The sequence below is a fragment of the Phoxinus phoxinus genome, assembly GCF_949152265.1.
Source record: "Phoxinus phoxinus genome assembly, chromosome: 4".
In the NCBI taxonomy this organism is placed as follows: domain Eukaryota; kingdom Metazoa; phylum Chordata; class Actinopteri; order Cypriniformes; family Leuciscidae; genus Phoxinus; species Phoxinus phoxinus.
The window spans coordinates 35,763,500-35,789,176 of NC_136879.1; the positions used below are offsets into that span (position 1 = coordinate 35,763,500).

General features: G+C 39.5%; 2 protein-coding genes across 2 annotated transcripts in view; one reads left to right on the plus strand and one right to left on the minus strand.

Annotated features, from left to right (window-relative positions):
• gab2 (GRB2-associated binding protein 2) overlaps positions 1-25,677 on the plus strand; it is a 508,732-nt gene that overhangs the window by 99,457 nt on the left and 383,598 nt on the right. The window lies entirely within an intron of this gene.
• The window catches only part of arhgap35a (Rho GTPase activating protein 35a), a 78,540-nt gene that overhangs the window by 14,184 nt on the left and 38,679 nt on the right, over positions 1-25,677 (minus strand). Inside the window, exons 2-4 of the mRNA XM_079611404.1 lie at positions 11,355-15,440; positions 8,419-8,563; positions 2,753-2,830 (exon numbers count right to left, since the gene is read on the minus strand). Coding sequence (XP_079467530.1) covers positions 2,753-2,830; positions 8,419-8,563; positions 11,355-15,074 — 3,943 coding nt within the window. The 5' untranslated portion in view covers positions 15,075-15,440. The remainder of the gene's footprint in view (positions 1-2,752; positions 2,831-8,418; positions 8,564-11,354; positions 15,441-25,677) is intronic.

A 25,677-nucleotide genomic window follows, 5' to 3' on the forward strand; every position in this document is an offset into this window, starting at 1 on the left:
ATTTTAAATAGAAATCTTTTGTAACATTATAAACATCCCTTTTGATCAATGTAATGTGTCCTGAATAAAAGTATTAGGTAACCCTTTAGCTTAGGGTTCAATTCTCACTATAACTAGTTGCTTATTAGCATGAATAATACTAGGATATTGGCTATTTATCAGTGCTTATGAAGCACATATTAATGCCTTATTCTGCATGACCATATTCTACATTCCTTAATCCAACCTAATACCTAAACTTAATTACTACCTTACTAACCATTAATAAGCAGTAATTAGGAGTTTAGTCATATTTAATAGTGAGAATTGGACCCTAAACTAAAGTTTGACCAAGTATTATTTATAATCACTGACTCCAAACTTTTAAAATGGTAGTATATATTGTACATGACATTACATGATGTTCTATTACAGTATATTATACAGACATATATACGAGTCTTGACTATACATTTCACGACTTAAGCAAAAACAGACGCTGTGCTGCCTCTTCTATATGCATGCACATGATACAAGCATACTCTATGCGCTCTGACATTATGCTTTCGTAATGGCCCTCGGTGGGCACTGCAGGATCAATAGCTGTGGATCAGTCCTGGTTAATTGAGCTTATCTGCTCTACAATGCGCTCATTGACGGAAATGTGATCCGTGCACGAGGAATAGCAGCCATTTCTTTGAAAGCAGCGAGGTCAGTCGGGTCTACAGTGACTGGTCCCACTCAAACTTTTCCCCAAGGCAAATATGAGTAACAGAGTTCTGCATGTACTATGATATCCATGAGATGTCTTTAGATTATGCTGCTACAACAGCGGGGTAATGTGAGAGTGTGGAAGTTAATGGGGGCCAGACAAGCAGAAAAAGAGAGAGAAAGAGAGAAGGAAGGTGGAGGGTGTCATTGATTATAGTTTGGTAATGTTCTTAGCTTCACTAGATTTAAGTTAGCTGAGCAATTTGGGAGTCATTTGGGCATTTTCTTTGCAGTAACAATGAAAGTATCAAACAGCACCGTGGTATTACAATGTACCATATTATTTTGATGTACTGTGTAAATCATACATATTATGATGTAATATCACATTATACATCAAAGAAACATAGTATTACCCTCTAGTATTACACAATTAGTTGTGTTATAAAACTCAAAGACTTTTATGTGGAACTGAGTGCCCATGAGATGGTAACCAAGCAACAGATTTTCTCAGAATTGTGTGATATAAACTCACACATGCAAGTTATAAAAGTACAGACTGCAAGATATAAACACTAATTTAGAGAAAAAAAAAGTCAGAATTGTGAGACAAAGTGTCTTTTTTATTTATTTATTCCGTGGCAGAAACAAGCTTCCATACTTATTAGATTAGTATAGTGGAGAGTGGACAGGAAGTCCAGATCAGAAAGGACCACGAGCCGGGATTCGAACTGCGATAAATGCCAAAGCCAAAGCACATTTTGTTCTTTTTTTTTGTGTGCACATTTTGTTCTTAGCCTCGATGATATGTAGCACTGCAAGTTAGGATATTTTGTATCTTAGCCCTCCTTTTTGCTCTTTTAATCACATAACTTCTACGTCTACATTCCACTTCTGTTATCACGAAACTCACGGCATAACACAAAAACACAGCTCCGAAAACACACGCTGTATCGTTGGTACTACATTTGGTTTGAAACTTGCTTCGTGACCATAAAAAAAAAAGTATATTCAACACAGTATGAATGAAATTCGCAATGACTACATTCGTTATGTTGTCACGGTCATGTGATCAGCGGCATCAGTTGTGTCGCTTTGCTATTCACAACTCCTCTCCACATAGTAAAGAGGTAATCGAATGCATCAAAATTTTGACACTCATCTCACATACTGTTTTTCACCTACTATATAGTATGCAAGTAGAGATTCTTCCTTTTCCTGTTTTATGGCGGGCATCAACCAGCTTTAAGGTACAACACTGCCACCTACTGTTTTGGAGTTTCAACCTGGTGCTGGCTTATTTACGATGTTATCGCATACAGTATTAACTCTTTCCCTGCCATTGACGGAAATTTGCGGCTTTCTGTGTTTTCACTGTTGTACGATAGGGAACGCTATTACACATCTTCTGAAAGAGTACAGAATCTCCTGATTAAAAGACCGGCAAGAAGCAGAAACAAGCAAAAACAATGTAAGCAGATGAACATTGAAAATTGCGAGATCATCAACATTAAACCACATTTAAATCAAAACTGTCTAATGTTACTGAATGAAATCTCGACCCAGGACGAGATATAGGACTGTAAAGCTTTGAGGGTGTTGATGGACTCGATCTACTCCATCTATGTTTTGAATGTTGATCATCGTTCTGAATCCCATCCAGACGTAGTCTTTGACAAAAACGTGTTTTTCTCAGCTTTTTGCTTACATTTTTTTTTTAAAATGAAACCTGCCCACATTCAAGTATTGATAAAACAAGAACGCATTAAGCTAGAATAAAATGTGTTTTGCTGTTGTTGTGTCAAAGCAGAGGGTCTGTTCTTTCTTTTGATATTATGCATTCAGATATTCATACAAAATATTCTAGGGGCCCATGACAATTTTGTGAAAACTATCAAAATTGCTAGAGATGGCTGGCAATTTTTATTTTTTTTATTTTTTAAGAATTAAGTTGAGTGCTATTTATATATATATTTGTCATGCCAACAAAGCACACTAAACAGAACCTGAAAAAAGAGAGATTGAAAGAAAAAGAAAGTTAAAGAGAAGTCATGTGACTCACCCTGGTCAAACTGCCGCTGCATGGTTTCCATCTCCGCCTTATTTCCACTCACCCTGTAGATCCCCTCTGTGCTCAACCCTGTGAGAGAGAGAGTTGACATTAATAAATGAGTTTTGCACTCCATTCAATTTACACAGTCTCAGAGTTTGATAAGAGCCGCAATGGCGTTATCTCCAGCTCAGAATGTACAATGAATTTCACATATTTAATTTATATCTGAGGTTGCTAATTGTGCAACCACACTCCGACTGTCAGATCTTCACTCTTTGACTAATCAGTCATACATAAAGAATGAGCGCTGCCACGGGCAGAGAGGAGCTTGTGTCTTCTGCCCCGCAGACGCAGACATGAGGCAAGAGCCGGAGGACGGCTCAGCTTGGCCCATCTCACACAGGCAGAGAGAAAACAAGCACATCGATAAAGAGTAAGACAGCGCGAGACGCAGAGAGACACTCTCGGAAATGAGTCGGCGCGTTGCCGAGGCAGACCGCATTGATTGCCTCACCTCTCCCGATCAATTATCCATAAAAGCTTTTCTGTAGAGCTGCAAGAAGGGAAATGTGTGTAAAGAGGGAAGGGTGTGTTTACGGTGGAATGCGAGAACATGAGGGAAAAGAAAAAAGGCGAGAAAAGGGCCGTAAAACTCATGAAAGATCAACTTTCATACTACGTTATAGATTTTTGCTGATCACAAAATTCTACTTTTGACATCTCTAAGAATGCCACAATGCACCTGGGACCGGTTGCACCAGCTGTGCGTAAGTAGCCAAGTTTTGCCGAAAATGGGCACTTGGTTACAAGTTTTGCACCATTAAACTTAGTTGAAGCATACTACGTATAAAATAAATATTTACAAAAGCCTCCGATCAGGAGTAACGGTTGGAATAAAATAGCAGACTTATAAAAACAGCATCAATAAGCTCTCGTTTTACCTGACAGACTTCAATAATTTAGACGCGTATGATAATGCTGCTGACATTTACACTCGCTTACATTTTAAAAGGGAGAATATCATGTGAATATATTACTTTGTTAGTGGCTCTTCAACACGAACCCGTCTAAACAGAGCGGCGCTGTGTGCATTCGTCCGTGTTGTGCTTGTCAAATAAAATCATAATAAATGTAATTTCTTATGTTTTGTAACAGGATTAAATATTTATTGATCCTTATCAATTTCAAATACAGTTTCTGTATGTTATTTATATACAAAAATATCAAATACGAAAATAATGTTTAGAAGATCAACAAATGTTAAATTTAGAGACAACATAAAAGTAGCCCATTAATGGCAAGTGACAGTTTTCATCAGCTGGTCTGAAATTCTCACTCTGTCCCCAGGCTACTAGATCAACCAAGGTAGATACTAGATCAGCCTTAACCCAACATAAACCCTGAATGTGCTTTTTATTACCAGCAGGCTAGTGTATCTATATGCTTCACAACTAGCAAGTATAGAAACTCACATGTTTTGATGCTCATTTTAAGGGCAAGTTGATCAAAATGACCAAACTACATTCAGATGAGCAAAAAGTATTGAGAAAAAAGTATCATTCATAACAGAAGCCACAGGATTATTGGAGGGAGAAAGGAAACATCCTCTGAAGGACAGTCAAGGACAATACAAGGAAGTCACCATATTTCCAGTTTATTATATAATTTTTCTCATGCCTTCAAATGTCCATCCATCTAAATCTTTTGGCCTTCATACCGAACATCCAGTCCATTAGCAACGTCAAGAGAGCATCATGTTAAGACATTTTAAGAAACGGAGAGCACTTTGAGCCTCATGGGTTTCTCTAACTGAGACTCACCATGACCTTTTTGCTTAAAGCCCTACTAATGCACAGCTAACCCCGCAACATGTCCAAACAAACTCCTGCCGCTTCCTGCCATCATCTTCAGCATATCCTCCGGGGGCCAGTTCCAGCCAATTCAGCATTTCTCCTCCTCCAACGGCTGTCACACTCCCTGCTATATCCCCCTCTACAACTACAACTATTTCTACTGTATTTCATAATGAGAATCATATTAAAATAGGGTCTCCAAAGTTACCTGTGGGCTGAGAGACTATATACTGCATTTCCTGTTCCCATACTCTATCTGGACTAATTCTGGTACGGGTGCTGTCAACGCTCAGGTGAGTGTGGTAAACCTCATGGCCCTAAAACACCCAGCACTCATTTCGGATACCATCCCATTGCAACGGTGAGAAAAGAACTGACAGATACGAGAAGGATAGCAGAGATAAAGAGGAAAGAGAAGTTAAATGTTGAGATGTAAGGGGGAGACAGATTTACCAAGAAGAATGAACAGGAAATGAGAGGAACAATAGAGGAATGCAAGTATTTTTGGCCCAGAGGGCAGAACGGAAAGGACAGAAATTGGATCCCTATAGAAACTATATAAAAGTGAGGTTACGTAACAGTCTGTGACTGTGCTTTCATTTCTGCCCCATCAAACACAAGAAGAAACAGGAGAAAATGATGTGAATCCTTCTCCAGAAATAAATAAATAAATAACTTGGTCATTTTAGAACTTGACAACCCAGCCGTTCACTTTATTATACTGATAGGAGTGGGTCGGGTATTCTTCAAAAACTCCCCTTCTTTGTGACAAAGAATGAAAAACAGGTTTGAAATGATATGAGGGTGAATAAATAATGCAGAATAATTGGATGGTTTTTGGATGAACTGTGCTTTAAAAAAATAAGTGGTTTAGACTAGGCATGCACTAGTTTTTCATTATTACTAGTTTAAGATATTATTTATTTTATTCAGCAAGGATGCATTGAATTTATCAAAAGTGACAGTAAAAACATTGATAATATTATAAAAGATTTCCATTTAAAATAAATGCTGTTCTTTTGTACTTTCTATTCATCAAAGAATCCTGAAAGAGTACCAACGTTTCCACAAAAAAATATTAAGCAGCACAACTGGTGTCAACATTGATAAGAAGAAATGTTTCTTGAGTAGCAGATTAGCATATAAGAACAATTTCTGAAGGATCATGTGACACTGAAGACTGGACAGTGAAGATGCTCGAAATTCAGCTTACAGGTATTCAGATAACAGGAATAAATAACATTTTAAAATGTATTAAGTTATTTTAATGAATTTACTGTGATTTTGATTAAATAAATGCAGCCTTGGTGAGCACAAGAGACGACCAACCCTAAAATTCTGAAAAGTGTACTTTGATAATTGGTTAGTCAACATTGGTTTGAACAACTAGTCGTTCTTAAAGGGATAGTCCGCCCAAAAATGAAAATGCGGTCATCATTTACTCACCCTCAAGTTGTTCCAAACTTGTATGTTCCAGCCTGTCTATATACTCACGTTCTTCTGCTGAACACAAATTAAGATATTTTGAAGAATGCCAGTAGCTAACCGAGCAGTTGTGGGCACCATTTACCTTTTTTTTTTTTTACTTTTTTTCAATACTATGGAAATCAATGGTGCCCCACAACGGTTTAGTTACAAACATTCTTCAAAATATCTTATTCTGTGTTCAGCAGAAGAAAGAAATTCACACAGGTTTGGAACAACTTGAGGGTGAGTAAATGATGACAACATTTTCATTTTGGGTGAAGTAAACCTATATAATTAGGCATGTTGTTTTAGGCAAGTCCAGGCTCCCAGGCAATCTGAACTTGCAGACATCCACAAAAAGCTCATCAGAATTCGTATGTCATTCACATAACTCATCTTCACATAGCCTTCCACTTGTGATTTAATGAATATTTTTACTTATTTGATAATGCTTGAAGCTATAAACCAATACGGTTTAAAACTATATAAACTACTATATAAACTAAATCTAAATAGCTGACCTTATAAACCAACTAGTTGGTTTTTACATGACCACCATGACCCATCCCTAAATTAGATTTTACGAGGCAGTGAAAGACACCGTGTTGCTATATGTACAAGACTGAGCCGGCATGACTAAGCACATCTTAACCGTTGCTGTTAGCAGGGACTTGCTTAACATGTCAACCTGACATTTTTCTACAAAAATCTTTGTAAAAGCAATTTGGTGTAATTCTGATAAGGTTGTGTGAGGTTGTATTGTTTTGATGGGTAAGGTACTTTGAGTGAGCGAGCGCATATTCTCTAGTGTTCACACTGAGAGTACTATCAGCAAATCACGCTGTAGGCTGTTGTAGAAGGCAGTTCCACCCACAGAGCACAAAAAAAGAGCTGAGCCTGAAAGATTGTTCACCATTTCTGCTATGTGATATCGATCTCAATGAGGGAGTTATCAGGCAGAAAATTACCGCAAGGGGCTTGGCAACTTACACACATACACAACAGAACATGAAAACGGTGGGAGAGGGGCGGGGTGAAAAGGAAATGAGGAACAAAGATCAGGAGCTGACTTGAGAAAACTATTAATGACAGGTCCATTGACTCCACTCTGCCCCTAGTGGTTCACACACATGATCCGAAGGGTGGGGTCGAGTGCTCTCTTCAAGGGTCAGGGCTCTGAAATGCATACACTTCACGTAGTAAGCATGTAATAATACATACGAGCATATAGTGGATTCTTAAGCTATGATTTTTTTTTTCTTTTGGGCTGCCACAGAGAATGATAGGAAACCCATTTTTGTCACGTTTTCTAGGTTGCACAGTGTTGAGTTTATCTAAACTATAGATGGACTGATGCATCCCAGAGGGAATACTGATGTGTTCTCCAACACTCAGCATTACAGAAAACACCGGCCGGAGCACATGCACTTGCTCTCAGTTGATGAGCTTAATCCCTGGAATCTAATGGCGCTAATGCTACCGACCCAAATCACAGCTGCGTAGATACACGCTTAACAAGCGCACATACCTCCGTACATGCATTGCATTACCATAATGCTAGATATAAGAGGCTCTTATTCGCATACTAAGCTCCGTAGGATCATTTAATATGTTAAAATTCATTCATTTTAACATACAGGTTAGGTATATACCCGGTTGACAAAAACATCAAACCAGCCTAAGGTTGGTCTTAGTAGGTCTCCCAGTCTGGCCAGACTGGTTTGGTTTGCTGGTTAGAGGGGTTTCTGGTCAAGCTGGGAGACCAGCTAGATCAAATTAAATCAGCTAAGATTTCTACTTACACTGCTCAGAGTTGGATTTAACTTCAGCCTCTAGCGTCAGTTACTAGCACACCTCTTGAGGACAGGGAAGTGAGGTTTACTCGCTTAGCTCATACTAGTTTGCCTTCATTACACTTAACATCACTGCTATCAAGGTCATGGCACCATTAAAACTGTGCTATTAGGATCACTTGCAGTGGTGCCTTGACCTGGATGCGGAGTGGGATTTGAACCAGCGTCAACAGGCATGGGAGGCAGGCACACTAACAAGCGTCTAAAGACCACAGCCACTAGCTTCAGAAATGTATATATACTTTGTTGTTACCATTACTCTTCAGCAGGTTTATATATCTGTACACATTTTGTGCAAATGTAAAATGTATGTACTCCACTGTTAATGAGAAAGCACATTATTTAGAGTTGAAGACAGTTCACCAGCTGTCAGTTCACAACTACCATTTCATAAAAAGGGGTCACACTGTTTATGTTTGCATGCAAGTGTTTGCTAGCTAATTCCAATACCTCACTCTGATGTACAGATAAAACATCAAAATGTTGCATATGTGCCACTTACCTGTAATCTCAATGTAACGGATACACTTTTCGATGAAGAGTGGAATGGGCCGCTCAGCCGAGACAACGTTGGCCAAGGGAACTCCAAAGTAGTTACTCTCAGGAGGTTTGGACAATGATGACTGACGTCCCTTTAGCCGCGTTTTCTGTTAGACAGGAGAGAAACACATTTTGTTTCGTGGTAAAATGACAAGAGCTAAGCTAGGTGCAATGCACGCATACTTGAGCCACACGTAATTGCATACAAAAGGATATCAACAGGCTTTGAAAAACAATAGCTATATTGTTCAAATTAAAAGTGTTAGTGGAACATGTTCATAGTTCATAGAACTAGCCTACACGTAGTTACTCTGAACTTGAAGAGAACGGACTTCATATACGCATCCACTAAAATCACCTTGATACCAGTTCATTAAAAGTGAAATGACTAGTTGAGTCTACCATCATTAGTTGCCACTTGGTTTTATATTTTGTATCTCATACAATGAAATTAATTTGTTCTTAAGTGCACAAATATTTACTGGGGACAGGGTGCATAAGACCACCCTAGACATGGTCAAATCATTCACGTTATTCCAGCCATGTGACATTGTATATTAAGGTACATTGAGTTTGACTTTTGATTTTAGAGTTCTACAGGAGAACACACTGCTCATTTCTCCCTCTCTGACTCCTGCCTTCCCATAATGCTCTGCAGCAAGGCACCATGGCTTGTTGGCCAGTGTGTCTGCGGTACTGTCAGACAAGAGAAAAAGCCATGACGATTATTAGGCCCAAGTCTGTCTGCTCCATAGCTAAAAGGCATCCCAGCTTCCTGGTACATCTGCAGGTCAAAGCTCTGCTTTTCACACATTCAGGAGCCATGCCACATTTGCCTCCCTCTCCCTCTCTCTTTTTTTTTAACATCTCTTTACATTCCCCACTCCTCTCCTCATTTTCAGATTTCACCTAAATCCCTACTGGCTCCTCTCAATAGACGTTTACATAATTACCACCCTCCCCTCTCCCAGCTCTCTGTAAAGAATCTGTGCTCCAATTACAGTTCACAGAGAGTATTACTGGGATGGCAATGTTATGCAAAAGTAATGCGTTCACCCTGCAATGCAGGTCACACAGCAACCCAGACTAAGGCGCACAAAGCAAACCAGTTACATCATGTTAATAACTGCTACTCCACCCATTTGCAACTTCAGACATGACAGGATACTTTAGTGTTACAATTTGAATGAATACAATGTTTAGCTATGTTTTATGCCTCACTAACCTAAGCACAAAGTACTCAGTTTTGGGAAACTTCTCATTGTAACCCGTCCCCTGGTATCTTTACCATGTAACCATTCGCTTTGCAGATGCTGGTGCAAAGTCACGGGGGCAATAGAAATGGAACTAGGTGACGCTGGAATTTAAAACATTCCACTTGTTGGGTGAGGAGATTTTAAAAGGCTGAGTTAACATTTCCGGCCTCGCAGTCCAACATACTGAGAAAGTGCGTACAGCATAGTAGACAAAAACAGGAAAGGCTTATTCTAACTCCTTTAACATCAAAAAAGCGACAGTCTTTGTTGAACAGAGCTTAAACCAGTACAGATCCCTGGGGCTACTAGGCTGCTGCTTTTTATGGGTTCCTTTATGGATCAGTCCCATAAGGCAATTAATGCAAACAAGGTGATTTAACCCAATGGCCTCATTCTAACCATACCGAAATAATAAAGACACTGCTGTTCAATGAGAAGAACTGGTGGCTCAATGCTTTCATATGCCCTTAGGCTGTCACATGCTCAAAGAGAACAGCAGTCACTAAAATTTCTGCTTGTGTGAATACAGTGTATTATGGGAGTGACGGCTATAGTAGTATTCCCAGCAAAAAAATCGAAAGCAACTTACAAGGCATTGTTAAGGCCATGCTGTAGAAGGAACTATCAAGTGAACAGCACTCAACCGCCATTAAGTCAAGTCTAACTGTTTTTTGTTTTGTTTCGTTTTTGCTTTGTCTTTTAAAGAAACCACTATTTAATGGACATGCACCACAGCATAACAAAAAATCAACCTTGACCAAAGCTTGCCACACAGGCATCCAGATAAACTAAAGGATCAAAGTCTGTGCAACCATGAAACATTAAATAAAATGTCTTCTCTCTGTGGATTTACTTTCTGAAAATTAAGTAAAACACAGCCTATCAGGCTACTGCACCAAGTCTGTAATTTGCATTTAGACTGAGCATGGGTCAAAGACTTTCACTAAGAAAAGACTTTTCAACAAGAAAAGAAATAATGCATACCACTATACCTCAAAATTGTTTAGACAAAAGACCATTTCTGTAAAATAATCTTTCAAATTGACTAGGCTATATGTCATCTGAATAATACATTTAAAGGGTTGTGAACACAAAAATGCATTTCTCAAGACATTAAGAGTTAAAGTATGTGCTGTGATTTTAATTTCAAATGGAAGTACCTGGATTTGGGCCATTTTCTTCTGGGTTCAAAATCAAGTGAATGTTACAAAGATAGGTTAGATTTACATATTTGAACTCGGTGTCAGCTGTCTCTCACATGCGACTGGTGCTTTTTTAAGACATTGATTTTGTATTTAAGCTCAAATCAAGGTGTACATTTTTCTGTTCATCTAAAGTAAATAGAGTTGCCACTGTGTTTTTACATCTAAACACAATCTAAAAACACACGGTTTCCACTAAAAAAGTGGAAAAACAACCACTGATAATCACTCACAATACTTGAGTTCACATCAAGTGCAAAGTGTATTTGGGCCCAAACTGACTTTTTTATATATGAAGTATTTAATAAACAGATAGTTTGAATCAATTAAGATCATCTTAAAGTATAAAGTAAGCCTGTAAATGTGATCTTTACAATATATGAGACCTTGAAGCATAATTCCAAAATATACATGCTTTAAAATAATACCATACAATTTACCTTTGTAGTTCTTCTACCAAGACTTCTCAAGATATTCCTCTTCTTTGGGTCCTCGCCTTCTTCATTTAAGGAACTGTCCCCTTTCGGTGTTCCAAGCTCATCCTCTTTAGTCTTGGGGAGACCTCCAAGCTCATCATCACTGCCAATAAAGCTTGTGCGGAAGCTGCTAAACTTTCCAAGTCGTTTGGAGCGATCACGATACAGCCTAGGTTTAACTCCAAGAGCAGACAGCTTTCGTCTACGCTCTAATGAGCTGCTATCAGCCTCGCTGTCTGATCCATTTCCTGCACCATTAGAATGACTCTTGTTTGCATTGCGAATAGTGATGATCTTGCCCTGTGTGCTATCATGTGGTACAGAATAAATATTCTCCTCCTCTGTGGGACGAGGTTTTGATACTGCATCCATGGGCTCAGCATAGTCAGATGGATCATAACCACCTTCAGTTCCTGGAGGCCAGGTGACTAATGAGCGCCTGTTAGGTCCATGTAGGCCCAGGTCCATGTATGAACTGATGTTTTGGGGTTTGGGAATGTCAAAGGTGACATTGGGCTTTGGTCTCACCTGAGGTGGGACTTTGTTGTTAAGCTTGTTTTCAAAAGTGTTGATGTCAGAGATGAGTGAGAAGGCATCACCCTCCAAATCAGGGAGCTTGAAACCATCATCCCGTAATGTGGGATAAGGTGGGGAGGGCTCAATGTCATCCTCTGAATCCAGCAACGTAGTGCTTGGAGAGCCACATCGAGGTGAAGATACATTTTCACCGGTGACATTCTCTGCAACATTGTCATACATATGTGTTGCCTCTACAATAGTTTTTTTCTCCAATACCTCCTTAAAGAATGGCTGGAAGTGGTCTATCCGATGCAAGCCTCCCACCACACCACCAGGTCCACAGATCACAGAGCTGAAACGTGCATCAATTTCATGGGCCAGTTCCTCCGCTTGGGCAAGCTGCTCTCGGACAACCTCAGAGTCTGCGAGTTCCGATTGAGTCTCTGCAACAGCAAGCAACTGCACTGGAATAATGTCTTGGACCTCACAAAGGAAGGCACAAAGGGTTTCCATGGAAGCCTTCCGTTTGGCGGAGTACACTGCTATGTAACCATGCACCAATCTGCTTTTACGTAAGGAAAAAGATGAGTGGTAAGATAGAACAGCAAGATCAATGCTTTGCCTTTGGCCACCAACAGATAAATCCAACGAAACTGATGTTCCACTGGATAAATTGGAAGAGGGCCGACAGTGCTGGGGCAGCAAGAATGGGGAAAGAAGCTGGTCAACATCATAAGGATCTCCACACATTAGACACATTACAATTCGTAAGTCAGTCTCTGTGCTCTGCTGAGAGTCTCTGAAACTTGCAAGTGCAGGCAAGGGTGGGGAGCTACTGCTTAGACTAACTGACGGTCTTCGCGTGTCTAACAGACCTTTGAGGATCTGGTTTAAATGTTTTTCATTTATATTGCGACCATAGCCCACACCTGGGGAAGCAGGCTCTAAATAACTGCACTGTAATTTGCTAGCCACTTGTTGACCGTGTTGGATGAGACTTTGTGCTGTTTCACCCCCAATGTCAGAAATTGAACCAACGCCTCTTTTGGTGACCAACAGGAGAGACAAGGGAAGCTGACCTAGATTAGTGTCCCTTCTGCCTATGGTTGATTCTCGTAATTTATCAATACTGTCAACAACATAGGATAAGGATTCCTTTGAGTTGTAGAGGCAGATGCAACCATGTGGGGTGAAAGTGGGGGTATGGAAGGAGTTTACTGGAAGGCGTACATTTCCTTCTATAGGTCGCAGAGCCAGTTCATATGTCCTTCCATCTAGAACATACCGTTCATCGTTGGTGCACAGGGCTCTGATCTCATTAGCTAACTCTCTTGCAAGTCCATCTTTGCCAAGAATAACAAGATTAATTCTATCTACCTTTCCCTCACCAAACTGTGATTTTGAGCTCCCATCAAAGGAATATCGAGTGGGAAAACGAAGGGCTAATTGTTGCTCTATTTTGCCATCCACACAATGTGGACTACAAGGACAGGTTTCCTTAGTTGGGTGGTATACAAAATGGATATGCTTGAGCACCAGGGCATCTCTCTCAGCCTGAAGCTTTTGGAGGGCCTTGAACCTCTGCTCCTCTCCAAGAACCTCTTGGATGGCACCCATTTTTTCTTTACTGGGCTTAGCATCAACTTCAAGCTCATAGAACAATTCAGAGTACTCCAATAAAAGTTCTTGGAAGTCCTCTTTGGCTTGGTCAATAATAATCTTCTGGTATTTGTTATAGATATCAAGGTACTCTGGCTCCTCCAGCCACTGATAAAACTCCTCGTTCATGATAAAGCTACGAGCTTCCTCCCAGGGTTTGCCAGGTGTAACAAATGGCGAAGACGCAAGTTTCTCTTTGAACTCCCAACGCATTTCTGCTCTCTTTCGCTCATTGCGCAGATGTTCTAAGTGACTCTCATAGATTGCCTCTGCTACAGGGGTTTCCAAAAGGTCCTGGGGAATGCGTTCATCCTCCATGTTGTCAATGTGTGGTGTTGCTTCCCATGGTGTGTCATCCAATATGACAAACCAGTGGGAGAATTCCCGCTTATTCTCAAGAACTTTCTGTACTCCTGACCAGCTTAGGTGATCAATCTCTTCCAGGCATGAAACCAATGAGTTGAGAGCCTGTGGGAGTGTGCCAAGATACATTTTACGCCGCTTTTCTATGTGCTCTTGCTTGAGTCTGTGTACATGTTGCTGGAATAGTTTCTTGGCCTTGGAAGTACCCTCAAGGAAAACATACTCTTTGTATTCAGGTGATGTCTGCATTCTACGATTGGTGTTGGGCCATGTTTCATTATGGTTCTTCACAATGCGGCTAACCAGCCACTCATAGCGGTCCTTAGCGGATGCTATTTGCTGACTCTGCTGCTTGAGGGCTTCAAAGTAAGGAATGATCTTGGGCTTCCCTCTACTCTTATCTATCAACTGCACCAAGGTAAGGAAAGCAAGGTCAACATTGACGTTAGAGCGTGCTGAAGTCTCAACAACCTGCAAATTCTTCTTGGCCAAGGCAAAGGTGTGAGAGTCTTTAATGTACCTCTCAACCCCTTCATCACACTTGCTCAACACAAGTACAACTGGCTTCTTGGTCTTAGCTAGCTGGTTATATAGATTGGTGATGAACTTCATCTGGTCATCAAAGCTTCGGTTCATACCCCTGCTCACATCTACACAGAGTAAGAATCCATCCACTAAAAGCTTGCCTTCAGGCATTTGCTTTTGCTCAAAGTCTTGCTCTAGTCCAAGTTGATCTGTGCAGAAATACATAAGCTTCTCAGCAGAGGCCAGTTTGTTGGAAGCTGCCCGCTTGATATAGGGCTGTAAGGCAGTACTTCGATGTGGCTGGAATGTTTGGTCATCAATAAACTCTGTCTGTTCCACCACATGCATTCGACACTCAGCACCCTCCTCCAACATTCGTACCGCCTCACCCCAAAACAGGAAGTGGTCATTGTTTACCACTCTACCACCAAAGTCACTTGTGCTTAAAACAGATGTGTGGTCCAAATAAAAGTCATCAGCACTGGGGCGAACAAAGCGATTACAAAGGCAGGACTTGCCTACCCCACATTGCCCCTTCTCCTTTTCAGTTCCAGACAAACCTACCACAACAAGGTTGTAGGTTGGTGCCCGGGCATCTTGTTTTTTTGCCATCATCATCGAGTGACAGCGCTCATCTTGCCATTCCCAGAAGCTCTAGTTTGAAAGCTGCTGGGCTGAGGTTCCATCCAAATGATTTCAGGCCTGGAAAATAATTTATTTCTAACGATCCTGAAAGTTGCTTTAGGGTTATTTTTCCATGTAGGAATTGGCTGGGTGTATGTCCAATCCCCTTGATCAAATTATAAATCCACAGTCATCTGGCCATTCATGACTTTGGCAGAGGCTTAAGGTTTGGGAGAGGAGTCCCTTTGGACTTAGGCGGGTGTGCTGCAGGTGGTAATATTCCAGCCCATCTCCTCTCTTCAGGGGCACTTTGACACAGAAATATTGTAGGTTTCAGGTTTGCCCAGCCTGGATCTGACCCTGCAAAAAAAACAAACAGACATTATAATTAGATTTTGAAAAAATAAACAAATAAATAAATAACTACAAGAGAAATACTTTAAAAAAAAAAAAACTTAATGAATCTACTACATTTTCATCTATGAAACATTCAAGAATATTGTTCAAGTTTGATCAAATATGACTATAAAGCTATACGTTTTTGCATAAAAATGAATGACTTTTTACTGGCTGTTGAAATTTTTCTACAGTACAGTAAGGGATGTGTAAATGCAAAAGTTACAAAGTATTTGATTAATATGGAACAACCCGTCCCCATTTTATTTCATAAGTTGCCCATGGTTGTTTATGTGTAACCTAAAGGTATCAATTCCAACGAATAAGAGAGGCTGGTATCATATCAAAGTCAAACTTTTTATATTGATTGATTCAACCCTATAAGGCATCACATTCTAATCCCTGAACATAAACACACACAGATGAAAGCTGTGGTAAGTGCTTCAGAGATACAGTTTTAATTAGGCAACCAGGGAAACACAAATCGCCCTTAATAGGAAGCACTGGATATTGGCTGCTTTACAAAAATCATCTCAAAAAGTCCCAAAAATTATTTTCAAAAAGACTTTAACAACTTCATTAACATTAACAGGGTGAAACCTTGTGGATACCAAAACAAATTAAGTCAAGGCCTGTAGAAGTCTACGAAAGAGAACAGAACCCTCTGGACAATAGATGACAAGAGCTCACAGGAGCACTTACACGGTTATTGACATTCAGAGCCCCAATAACCTGTCAAATGCAGAGACAAACCAAAAAAGATGTGGCTATAATGGAATGGAGTGGAACTCCACAAAATGGAGTTACCGGAAAGTGTGAAAAGTATCCTCAACCTGTACCCAAAAAAGGAAATACACAAGGTATTTACTGTACCCAAGGAAATACAATCATTATTTATACATATTTATATATATATATATATTTGTCTTTTAGATCTAGGCACTTCAGTTGGGACATAACCGGATTGTCATAGTGGGAGTCATCTAAACAAAGAATTGTTTGGTTCTACGCCAAGGACAGGCACTACAGAAGAGGTGCCACAGACCTCCATCTCGCAGATCAACAGCAGCACCTGGGAGGCAAGACTAGGTAAATGTGCTGACGACAGCTCTTCAAGCACTACATCTAGCGATCACAAGCGACACATGATTGCAGTAGCAGATGTCACTGTCACAGTCTGGGCCAAATGTAATGATTCTGCTGTGGTAAATTTGCTCTGGCGAAATAGCTTCTGTATACTGGCCCAGCATTCTTGAAATCACAAAACATGTTAAAGTTATAACACTGCATTTTAACTTCTGACATTTCATATCAGAGTGGAAAAAGGTATTAAAGTTTGAGCCTTAGCATGTCATTCAATGTAGGATTGGTGATGAGACCAGTGGAATCATGATCATATCACTCTCAGAAACATTTTCACCTTTTGCTGCAGTACGATTAGTCAGCAATCAATGGACACTTGCAACAGAGCAAACACAAAAAGTGAGGTATGCTGGCTTACCCAGAGAAAAAGGTCTGAAATGTCAAGAATGGATTTGTCATTGTACTCCACCACTACAGTAAAAACAAGGTGGAGAGCCACTGAGCAATGTAGTGCTGTGGGTGTGGCAGTGTAACATTTGTTTTAACATGACCAGCTCCCCTAACACAACAGCCTGAAAACATCATCTCAATTTTATGTTAAATATTACACTTGCACCATTTTGGATTTATTAAATTTTTTATATATATTATTTATTTTATTGTTTCTCTCTGTTCAGTGGGTGGGTTGTGGGAAAGGGGGGAAATTGTAAAAACAAGGAGCATTGTTAACACTTTCTGTATGTGATACGTCATTCTGTTCTTCCTTCAATAAAACTATTTTTAAAATAAATATTACTCTGGCACTGCTCAGGACCCAGTTACCTCACAGAGAATCTCACAGAACCCCAAAAGATCATTCAAGACCATAATTAATTGAAAATATTTTTCTAAAAAAATTATATATTTTATAAAAATACATAATATAATTATACTTGCTGTTGGGCAGAAACCTTGTATCTTCATATTTCATATTTTATTTTATAAATCATTAGCCTACTTCTTGTCACCCTTTGCATCGGTCTGTCAGTTTTGCAATATATATTTTATTTAACAAATATAAAATGATAAAAAATAAAAAAAAGAGTTTGTGACTAAACGTGTTGTCAAGTCATAGCCATGACTGTCATAAATAGCCTGTGCTTAACATTTAATCTTTTATTATAACATAAAAACTGAGCACCCACATAGCTCAAATACTGCCTCAAAAACAACCGTTTTAAATGACAGACAAAATATGTCCGACATCGACTGGTCAAAAACCTCTTAACTCCATTTAAGCTTGATTTTGGTAAAACTTTAGAATGACACATACAAGTGTCTGACCATATATAAAGCCACAATATCAACTTTTACAACAGTATTTAATTATTAAAAAATATATTTTTTTTCCATTTCCTGAAAACAATCTTATATTGCCATTAAATTATCATAACTTACATTAAAATAGTGTAATAATCTATAAATAGTAAAAATAATACACTGCAGTACAGTAATGAAAATTGCCATTGACAATATTTCTGTATAGTCTTTAGATTTTAGTCATTATATTCATCCAATGCAATAATGAGACTTCAATTGTTCTATTTTTTGTAGTTTTCTGAAGCCAATCACAATCATGAGGACATCGCTGAGACCGTCAGATGTAGTTATCAGTTAGTAAGCTATGAGGGAGTGATTATATCATATAATTAATTATATCATCCATGCTGATAGAGGGCAGGTAATCATGTAATCATGCTCAAGAACAGGTTGCCATAAGTGGGACCCATGGTAATGGTTTCCATATTAAATATCCAAGATGTAACAACGATGAAGATACGAGAATGCATTTTGTGGCTTGAAAATTAATTTTACCAGAGGAACACTTGAGAGCTCTCAAGTACAAAACAATGACAGCTGCCTGGATACAGATCAGCAATGACCCATGTGTCATTGACAGACACACATACACATGCACAACCAGGTGGTGACTCCTGGCTTCTGGGACCCAAAGAAAAAAATCAGTGCATCTATTCTGTTGGGTCACCAAAATGACAAAGTGATGCCATGCTTGCTGGTTCAAGACCAATTGTGAAAGTCATTAGTCTAATTAAGGAAGTGCTCATTATTCCTCAGCTCTTCAGGACCTGGCTCTCTGAAACACTCACTTTGCCGCCAGCACAAGACAAGAGCCACATCTGATCTGTCCCAGCTGTGTAATTCTGTGCATTGCTTTGTCTTTCCATGTTTAGCATGCTATTAGTGCTATGAACGAGATAAAATTACAACAACTAAAGATGAGAGCCAAATCAGCCTGTGTCTTTCCACTGATGGGCTAATGCAGCAACAAACAAATCAAAGACATGACAAACATGAAAACAGATGGCTAGTATACTTGATACAAAATCAACTAATACAAATTCAAGCACTTCAAGCAGACATTCAAGCACTAAATAACTGTTCCTGTCAATGCACAGTTGTCGAACAATTGCTCTGGTCTTCAAATTTGGCAATAATTACAATTTATAATAGAAAGGAAACCTAAGTGAAAATGTTCACTGCGAGTTGGATTTGGCTACCATAGCAATAAAAATGTGAGAATGCTCCTGCTACTTGCGTCGTGGAAAAAGTCTTCTCTTCTTTACAAGAAAGTCACTCGAGTCACGGAGTTCCAGATGCCAAAGCTTAGACTTTATTGGTGGAGACAAGAAAGATGCATGCAGAACATCTAACCTTCTTGTTCTTATACTGTCTAAGCATTTCTTAAACATTCATTGGCTTAACTTTCATTTTTATTAACCCATCCTCCTTTGTCTGGTTTAATTAATTCCTTATCTTTTTTGGCTTCTTTTTAATAGGTGGTGTGCCACCAAGTTGGTCTATTTTTATAAAGAAACATCATTATGCAGGTGCAAGCTCATGGCAAGTTCAGCTGAAATTAATGAGGCCGAGTGTGAATCACAAAAGCCTAATATCATGGTTTCACTCATATCATTGTGCAGGCTATTCTACAAACATCTTAAATGTCTAATAAAAATGTACAATATGCTATGAGTCTGCATCAGTGTGAATTCAAAAAAGTGTGCATCTCTGAAAAAACAAACAAATCTAATGGAACACCCTACAATCTTATAGACAACCATAGCAAGTCTGCATAAAATTGGGAACCACTATGCTAAAGTATCAACTAGCAGAAGGCAAAGACAGATGTTTCAGAATCCACAACTCAGAGGTTAGATACAAGCATATCCATTGCCATGTTTGGATAAGACATGATATGGTCCATCAAGCCAAAGCTTGGCTAGCATGTAGCCTTGCAGGCTTGAGGACTTCACCCTATCTTTCATGTTGGGGCAGAGTCACTAATAGATGAGGATATGCCTGGACTTGTCCTCAAACGTGGCCTATAAAAGAGTAGAAGTGTGAAAAAGGGAGAAAGGGGTCCAGCTGGCAGGCGTAAGAAAGATCATCTGAGAGATGGTCGTTAACTAAACCAAAAAACAGCGTGTAGGGTGAAAAGGGTGCAAAGTTCGCACTTGCTCTTAACGGTGGGTTGCCGCTAATTAAATGTCAGGGGGCAACAATACGGGATCAGGGCATTCCAAAGCTTGTTTAAAGAGTAGTTTAGTCTTTTGAGGGACAGTTAAAGTTTAAACTCCACAAGTTTTCTGAGCTTTAGGCTACTGTTAAAAATAGATCACATTCCTCTGGCCTTGGGCCTGACCTGCACATAAGCTAAGAATCCTGTTAAAATGGCAGGAGCCAAACTGATCACAGGGAGGAATACATACAGTAAGGTCTAATCGATGTACTGTAAAGTTTTGCATGCCTGTTTCTTTCTGATCTTAAGGTTATGGTTGCATCAGATAAGAACACACTGTTTTAAGAGAAGTGACAATACATTTTTTAGTACACCTTTTTGATTTTTTGAGTGCTACATATTTTGAGGGCCCCCTGACTTTTTGATATGTAAACAAGACTAAAAAGACAATGAAAATACAGGCTAGAGTGCTGGATGAAGCCAGAACATCTCTATCTGGGAAAAAAAAGCCCATTGTTAACTGATTGTTTAAGTCTCATCAGCCTCCAGTAATGAAAAACTCCATAGTCAACACAATCAAACTCGAGAACAATACAGCCGTTCTGAATGTCTCTTAGGACAGTAAAACGCAGCAGACAAAAGCCATTTCAAAGACTATAATTAATACCAACAGAAATGAAAACTACAATTTGTTTCCTGTCAAACTACTGAAGAAGCCTGTCTAAACAGACAGTCACACACATAATCAGGCCGACAAGCTGTAAACATCCACTTACACACACTCTCACAGATCAATTTGACTTTTATATTCCCTTCAAAAGAAGCGAAGATTGAAAACGTTGCTGAACATCAGTAACTTAGAGATATGTATTGTTTGGGTATTGAAGGCATGGTTATTGTTGAGCGAGTATTACCATGCAAAAATAATGTGCTGGTGTTTGTATTATTCCTAATGACGAACCACAGCGCTAAATTTATGAGGAGAAATATTGGTCCAGCATCAGATGTATAAGAAAAGGATTCTACTTCTCTAGTGTGTTGTCTTTACTGTAGCCACGCACCATAGAAAATAAGAGGTCATTCAAACGGTATCCCACAGGGCTGGTGCCCAGGCCCTTTCCATTTCCGGCATGTCCTCGTCAATGCCACATTTCATAAAATAATTATAGCGAACAGAGCTGACAATAGTGACAAAGCAAAGCAAGAGCAGAGTAAACACTGTTTATTTTGACTGATGCACCTCGCAAACTCATTCCTCCAACCGAATCGCCACTAATATGGTCGTAAAAGCAGATAGTCTACTCGTCCATTTCCCCCCCACCCTGATCCCTCTCGAGACCTGGACTCCATTAGAGCACTGCCTGGGGCGCGGAGGAACAGAGCATTTGCACGGACAACACTTCCAGCTTGGGGAGAGAGAGAGTCTAATGCTGCAGTGGAGAGAACAAGAGAGAGATTCGTATAAGGGTGGGAGGATGAACAAAGGGGAATGAAGATGTGTAAAATATTAAGCTAGAATGGCCAGGGAGGAGACTGTATTCTCCATATTCAGAATAAAGAGGCTAAAATAAATTTTGCTATGCTGCTATAAAATAGGTGATCCAATAGTCATAATGGACACCAAACAGGATGTCAGAAAGCAAAAGACATGTCATACATATGAATCCCATTAAACGTAAATGTACCAGCTTCAATCACATACACAGTGCATTAGTGACACCAATACACCCATCAGGCAATATAATATTTGATCATTTTCCGACCTTAATCAAACACGTCAGAACCAGATAATCAAGGTCTTCGGGATTATTTGAAAATGACAGCCAGGTGTGTTGGAGCAGAGTTAGAAATGAAGTCTGGTAGCCCTACGGGAGTTAGCAGGGTTAGCTACCCCTGGTCTAAACCAGGGATTTCAAACCTAGAGGCTCCACAGCATTTACTTTTTAGGACACACACAGCTCAGGTCATGGATACTCTACTAATCAGAAGATGAGCTAATTTGGCTGGTTAAATAAGGGGAACATCCAAAACGTGCAGTGCAGAGGAGGCTCAAGGGACAGTTTGAAAACCTCTTGTCTGAACTATACCGACTTTGTTGATTAACAAAAGTGGCAGTTCACCTTTGTGTCAGTACTTGTCAGTTGACCACCACTACTGTAGTAACAGAAAGACAGATAAGCCCATGACTCAAAGCTCGTACATCATAAACAGCCAGGCCACTACGCAAGATTATAATCTCACCGTGGCTGGCAAGGGTTTGGATGCAAAGCACACTGGATTACTCTGGATTAATAGAGCACTCTTTGCATCTTCACATTTCCAGGATTGCTAGCTTTTCAGGCATGATATAATGCAGTTAACCACATATACACGCACAAAAAGCAACCATTGAAACCATAAAACCCCTGACCTAGATCCTATCACTGCCTGGTTTCACTGTCAAAATTCGTTATTGACATGTTTTAAATCCTCAGCTCAACTTAAAAAAAAAAAAAAAAAAAAAGACCTTTTGGTTACAGAGTTTTGCTTGTGCTAGAATATTGTAATGGCAAGGTGAGCAGGGGATTTCTTATTGAAGCTAGATTGTGATCATGTCCAATGACAGCTTCCCTAAGTAGAGAGAAGAAATAAAGAAAGAAAGAATGTGTCTGAGTGTCAGAAAGAAAGGGTTGAAGAGAAAGGAAAACAACAAAACAGAGGGAAAAAAAACAGAAAAAGCATAGAGCAATGAGAAATAGTTGAGGTTAGCTGCTGTAACTCTTTTCTAACACCATGACTCTCTCACGATAAAGACTAAATATTTCTCATCAGGGAGCCGCGCGTGATGACAGCTATTAATTCCTCACACCAGCAGGCATGGTGGCAGGTTTGACAGCGATAGGGGCTCCCTCTTTTTAGCCACACACAAACACTGCAGTCCACGCCAACCTCCACAGTCCACAACACCTACTGTGCAGCCTTTGCAAAAACAGACGACCTTCATTTGAAAGTCCCTCATGGAGTCACTCTTCTAAATATGATTCTACTCTTGCCTTCTCTTCCTACATTTTGGGACAGTTGACAACAGGCCAAAAAAACTCTGGCAAGACCAAATTTTAACTTGAGGATGCTGTAGCAGGTGTTTAAGATGGACGGTGTTGGTTGGGGACTGGTTCTTTTGTGTGCCTTCCCTCACCTTTATCTAAATCTGCTGTCACCAGCTCTCAAATGAAAACGAATGACTTCCAGTCACTTGTATCACTGCTGGCAGTGTGAATGCCCTCTTAAGGCCAGGAGTGATCAATCTGCATAATCTCCAACCTTTATCAAACATACCTGAACCAGCGAATCAAGGTCTTCAGGATTACTAAAAACTTCCAGGTGTGTTAAAGCAGGTTGCAGCTGAAGTGTACAGAAAGGTGCACGATTTAATACCCCAAGACCAATAAAATATACACTGTACTGTATCCATTCAAACACTAAAATGTGTACAGACACACCCTCAGCACTCGCATAAACAGGCAGGTGCAAATGTACACAACGCTACCACACAAAGAGGCGATTGTAATTACACAATGCCTCCTTCCTTCAGGGCTGAACACTCCCTTCCCAGCTGCCAATCTATCCCACTAACAGCAGAGATTTACAGGCTAATTGGCTAGTTAATTGTGCTAAGGCACAGGTGTTGGGGGCTGGTGCTACAAAAAGAGGCAGCAAAGCCTTGAAAGTCCTTAGACCACTCTCAAACCATGAACCAAAGACGGATACTTTGCTTGAGTGAAACTAGTTTTGTTAAATCTAATGTTGCATAACTAGAGACTAGATACAATCTCTGTCAAACCTGAATCCATGTTGTAGCACTCTGGTTTGACTAATGAATTTCCACGACTTCTTCGTGACCTTTCTAGTTGTTCGTGACTACTGGATAAGGCTTTCAAGAATCATTCCAATTGAGAGTGATTAGCTAAATCTGGTCTGATTTGTCAACTGGTTTGACTGAGTTTCCATGACTTCTAATACTTAAGAAATTAATTCCATGACTATTCCAGGCCTTGAAAGTCCCTGATATTTTCAGGTTTTGCATAACCATGGGAACCCTGTTGGTTCATGTGTAATGATATATTGTATATGTGTTATGCAAGCATGAGTTATATGTAAACACCATAACCTATGGGACACCAGCACAGAAGGGTTACTCTGTTTCAAACAGATGGTTCTTACACACATACGCTACACTTATAATGTACCATCTGCTCTTGCAATGATAGTGAGTGTCAAGTCTCTAATACACACACACACACACACACACACACACACACACACACACACACACACACACACACACTCACTCATTAACCAGTCTGGTCTCTTCAAATGAATCTATAACATTAAAACACTTTCTTCTTTGATGTAGGCGAGAAATATGTTATTGCACTGCTGGATTATGACACCAATTAAAACAAATGACAAGACCGCTGTGTGAGAGCTTCAAGTGTGAAATCCTACATTTCTATGGCTACACTCACAGCCAGTAGCTACGTTTACATGGTCAACTTTTGTTTCAATCGGAATTAATTCCGATTGATGAATCCGAACATAGTGTTTAGATGAACGCTAAATAAAGTGATCGGGATGATGTGCATGTTTATATGTCACAAATTTTAAATCGGAATTTACTTATTGGCATGCGCACAATGCATGCACTAATGCACAAGTATACAGTTTCCCGCTGTTTGCGCATATTGACCATTCTCCTATATTGCTTCTTTTCTTTGTTTTAAAGAGCAGACATAATATTAATCTTTTTCGTGTCCTAATTAGGAAATGATGAGCACATGAAGCTTTGTGCCGTGCTGCTTATATTAATAAAGCAGTAAAACGCCCCTTTCTGCGCCCAAAACAAGGTGTCTGTGGATGAGAGTCCGAAACAAGGATTGGTGGGACATTGTCCTGCATGCTCCACTTCACAGACGATGAGTGGAAGAAGAATTTTGGAATGACACGACAGTCATTTATCACACTTTAATAAAAAAAGAAAGAAAACAAGCTTGTTCCACGCATCATATGTCATTCACCATTACAACATTTCTACATGCACAGTACTTTCCAGTTTCGGTTTTCAATCCGATCAAGTGTTAACATGTCCTCTCGATCGGATTAGAAAAGGTTTAAATCACCCTTTACAATCCGAATGATATTTAAAACGATTGACGTGGTTACATTGACATTTTTATTCTGACTGCTATTTGTCCCAAAAAAAATTGGATTATTAGGGTCCATGTAAATGCAGCTAGTGTTTGGGATTTACAACTGTATTTAATAACAGGTGTGACTTATTAAACATTTTATAGGAACAGAATGTAATCTGTATGAATAAATAACCAATGTCAAGCATCTCTTCTATTCTCACGATAGTCATGAATAATGCCTGACTAAAGTTAAAAAACATGGAGACTGGATAGTCTAACTAACCCACAGGTTTTATATAGTGTATATATATATATATATATATATATATATATATATATATATATATATATATATATATATATATATATATATACGGCAAGCATTTGGGTCATGCACAGACTACAAAACTGAGCAGCTTTTGTTGACGAC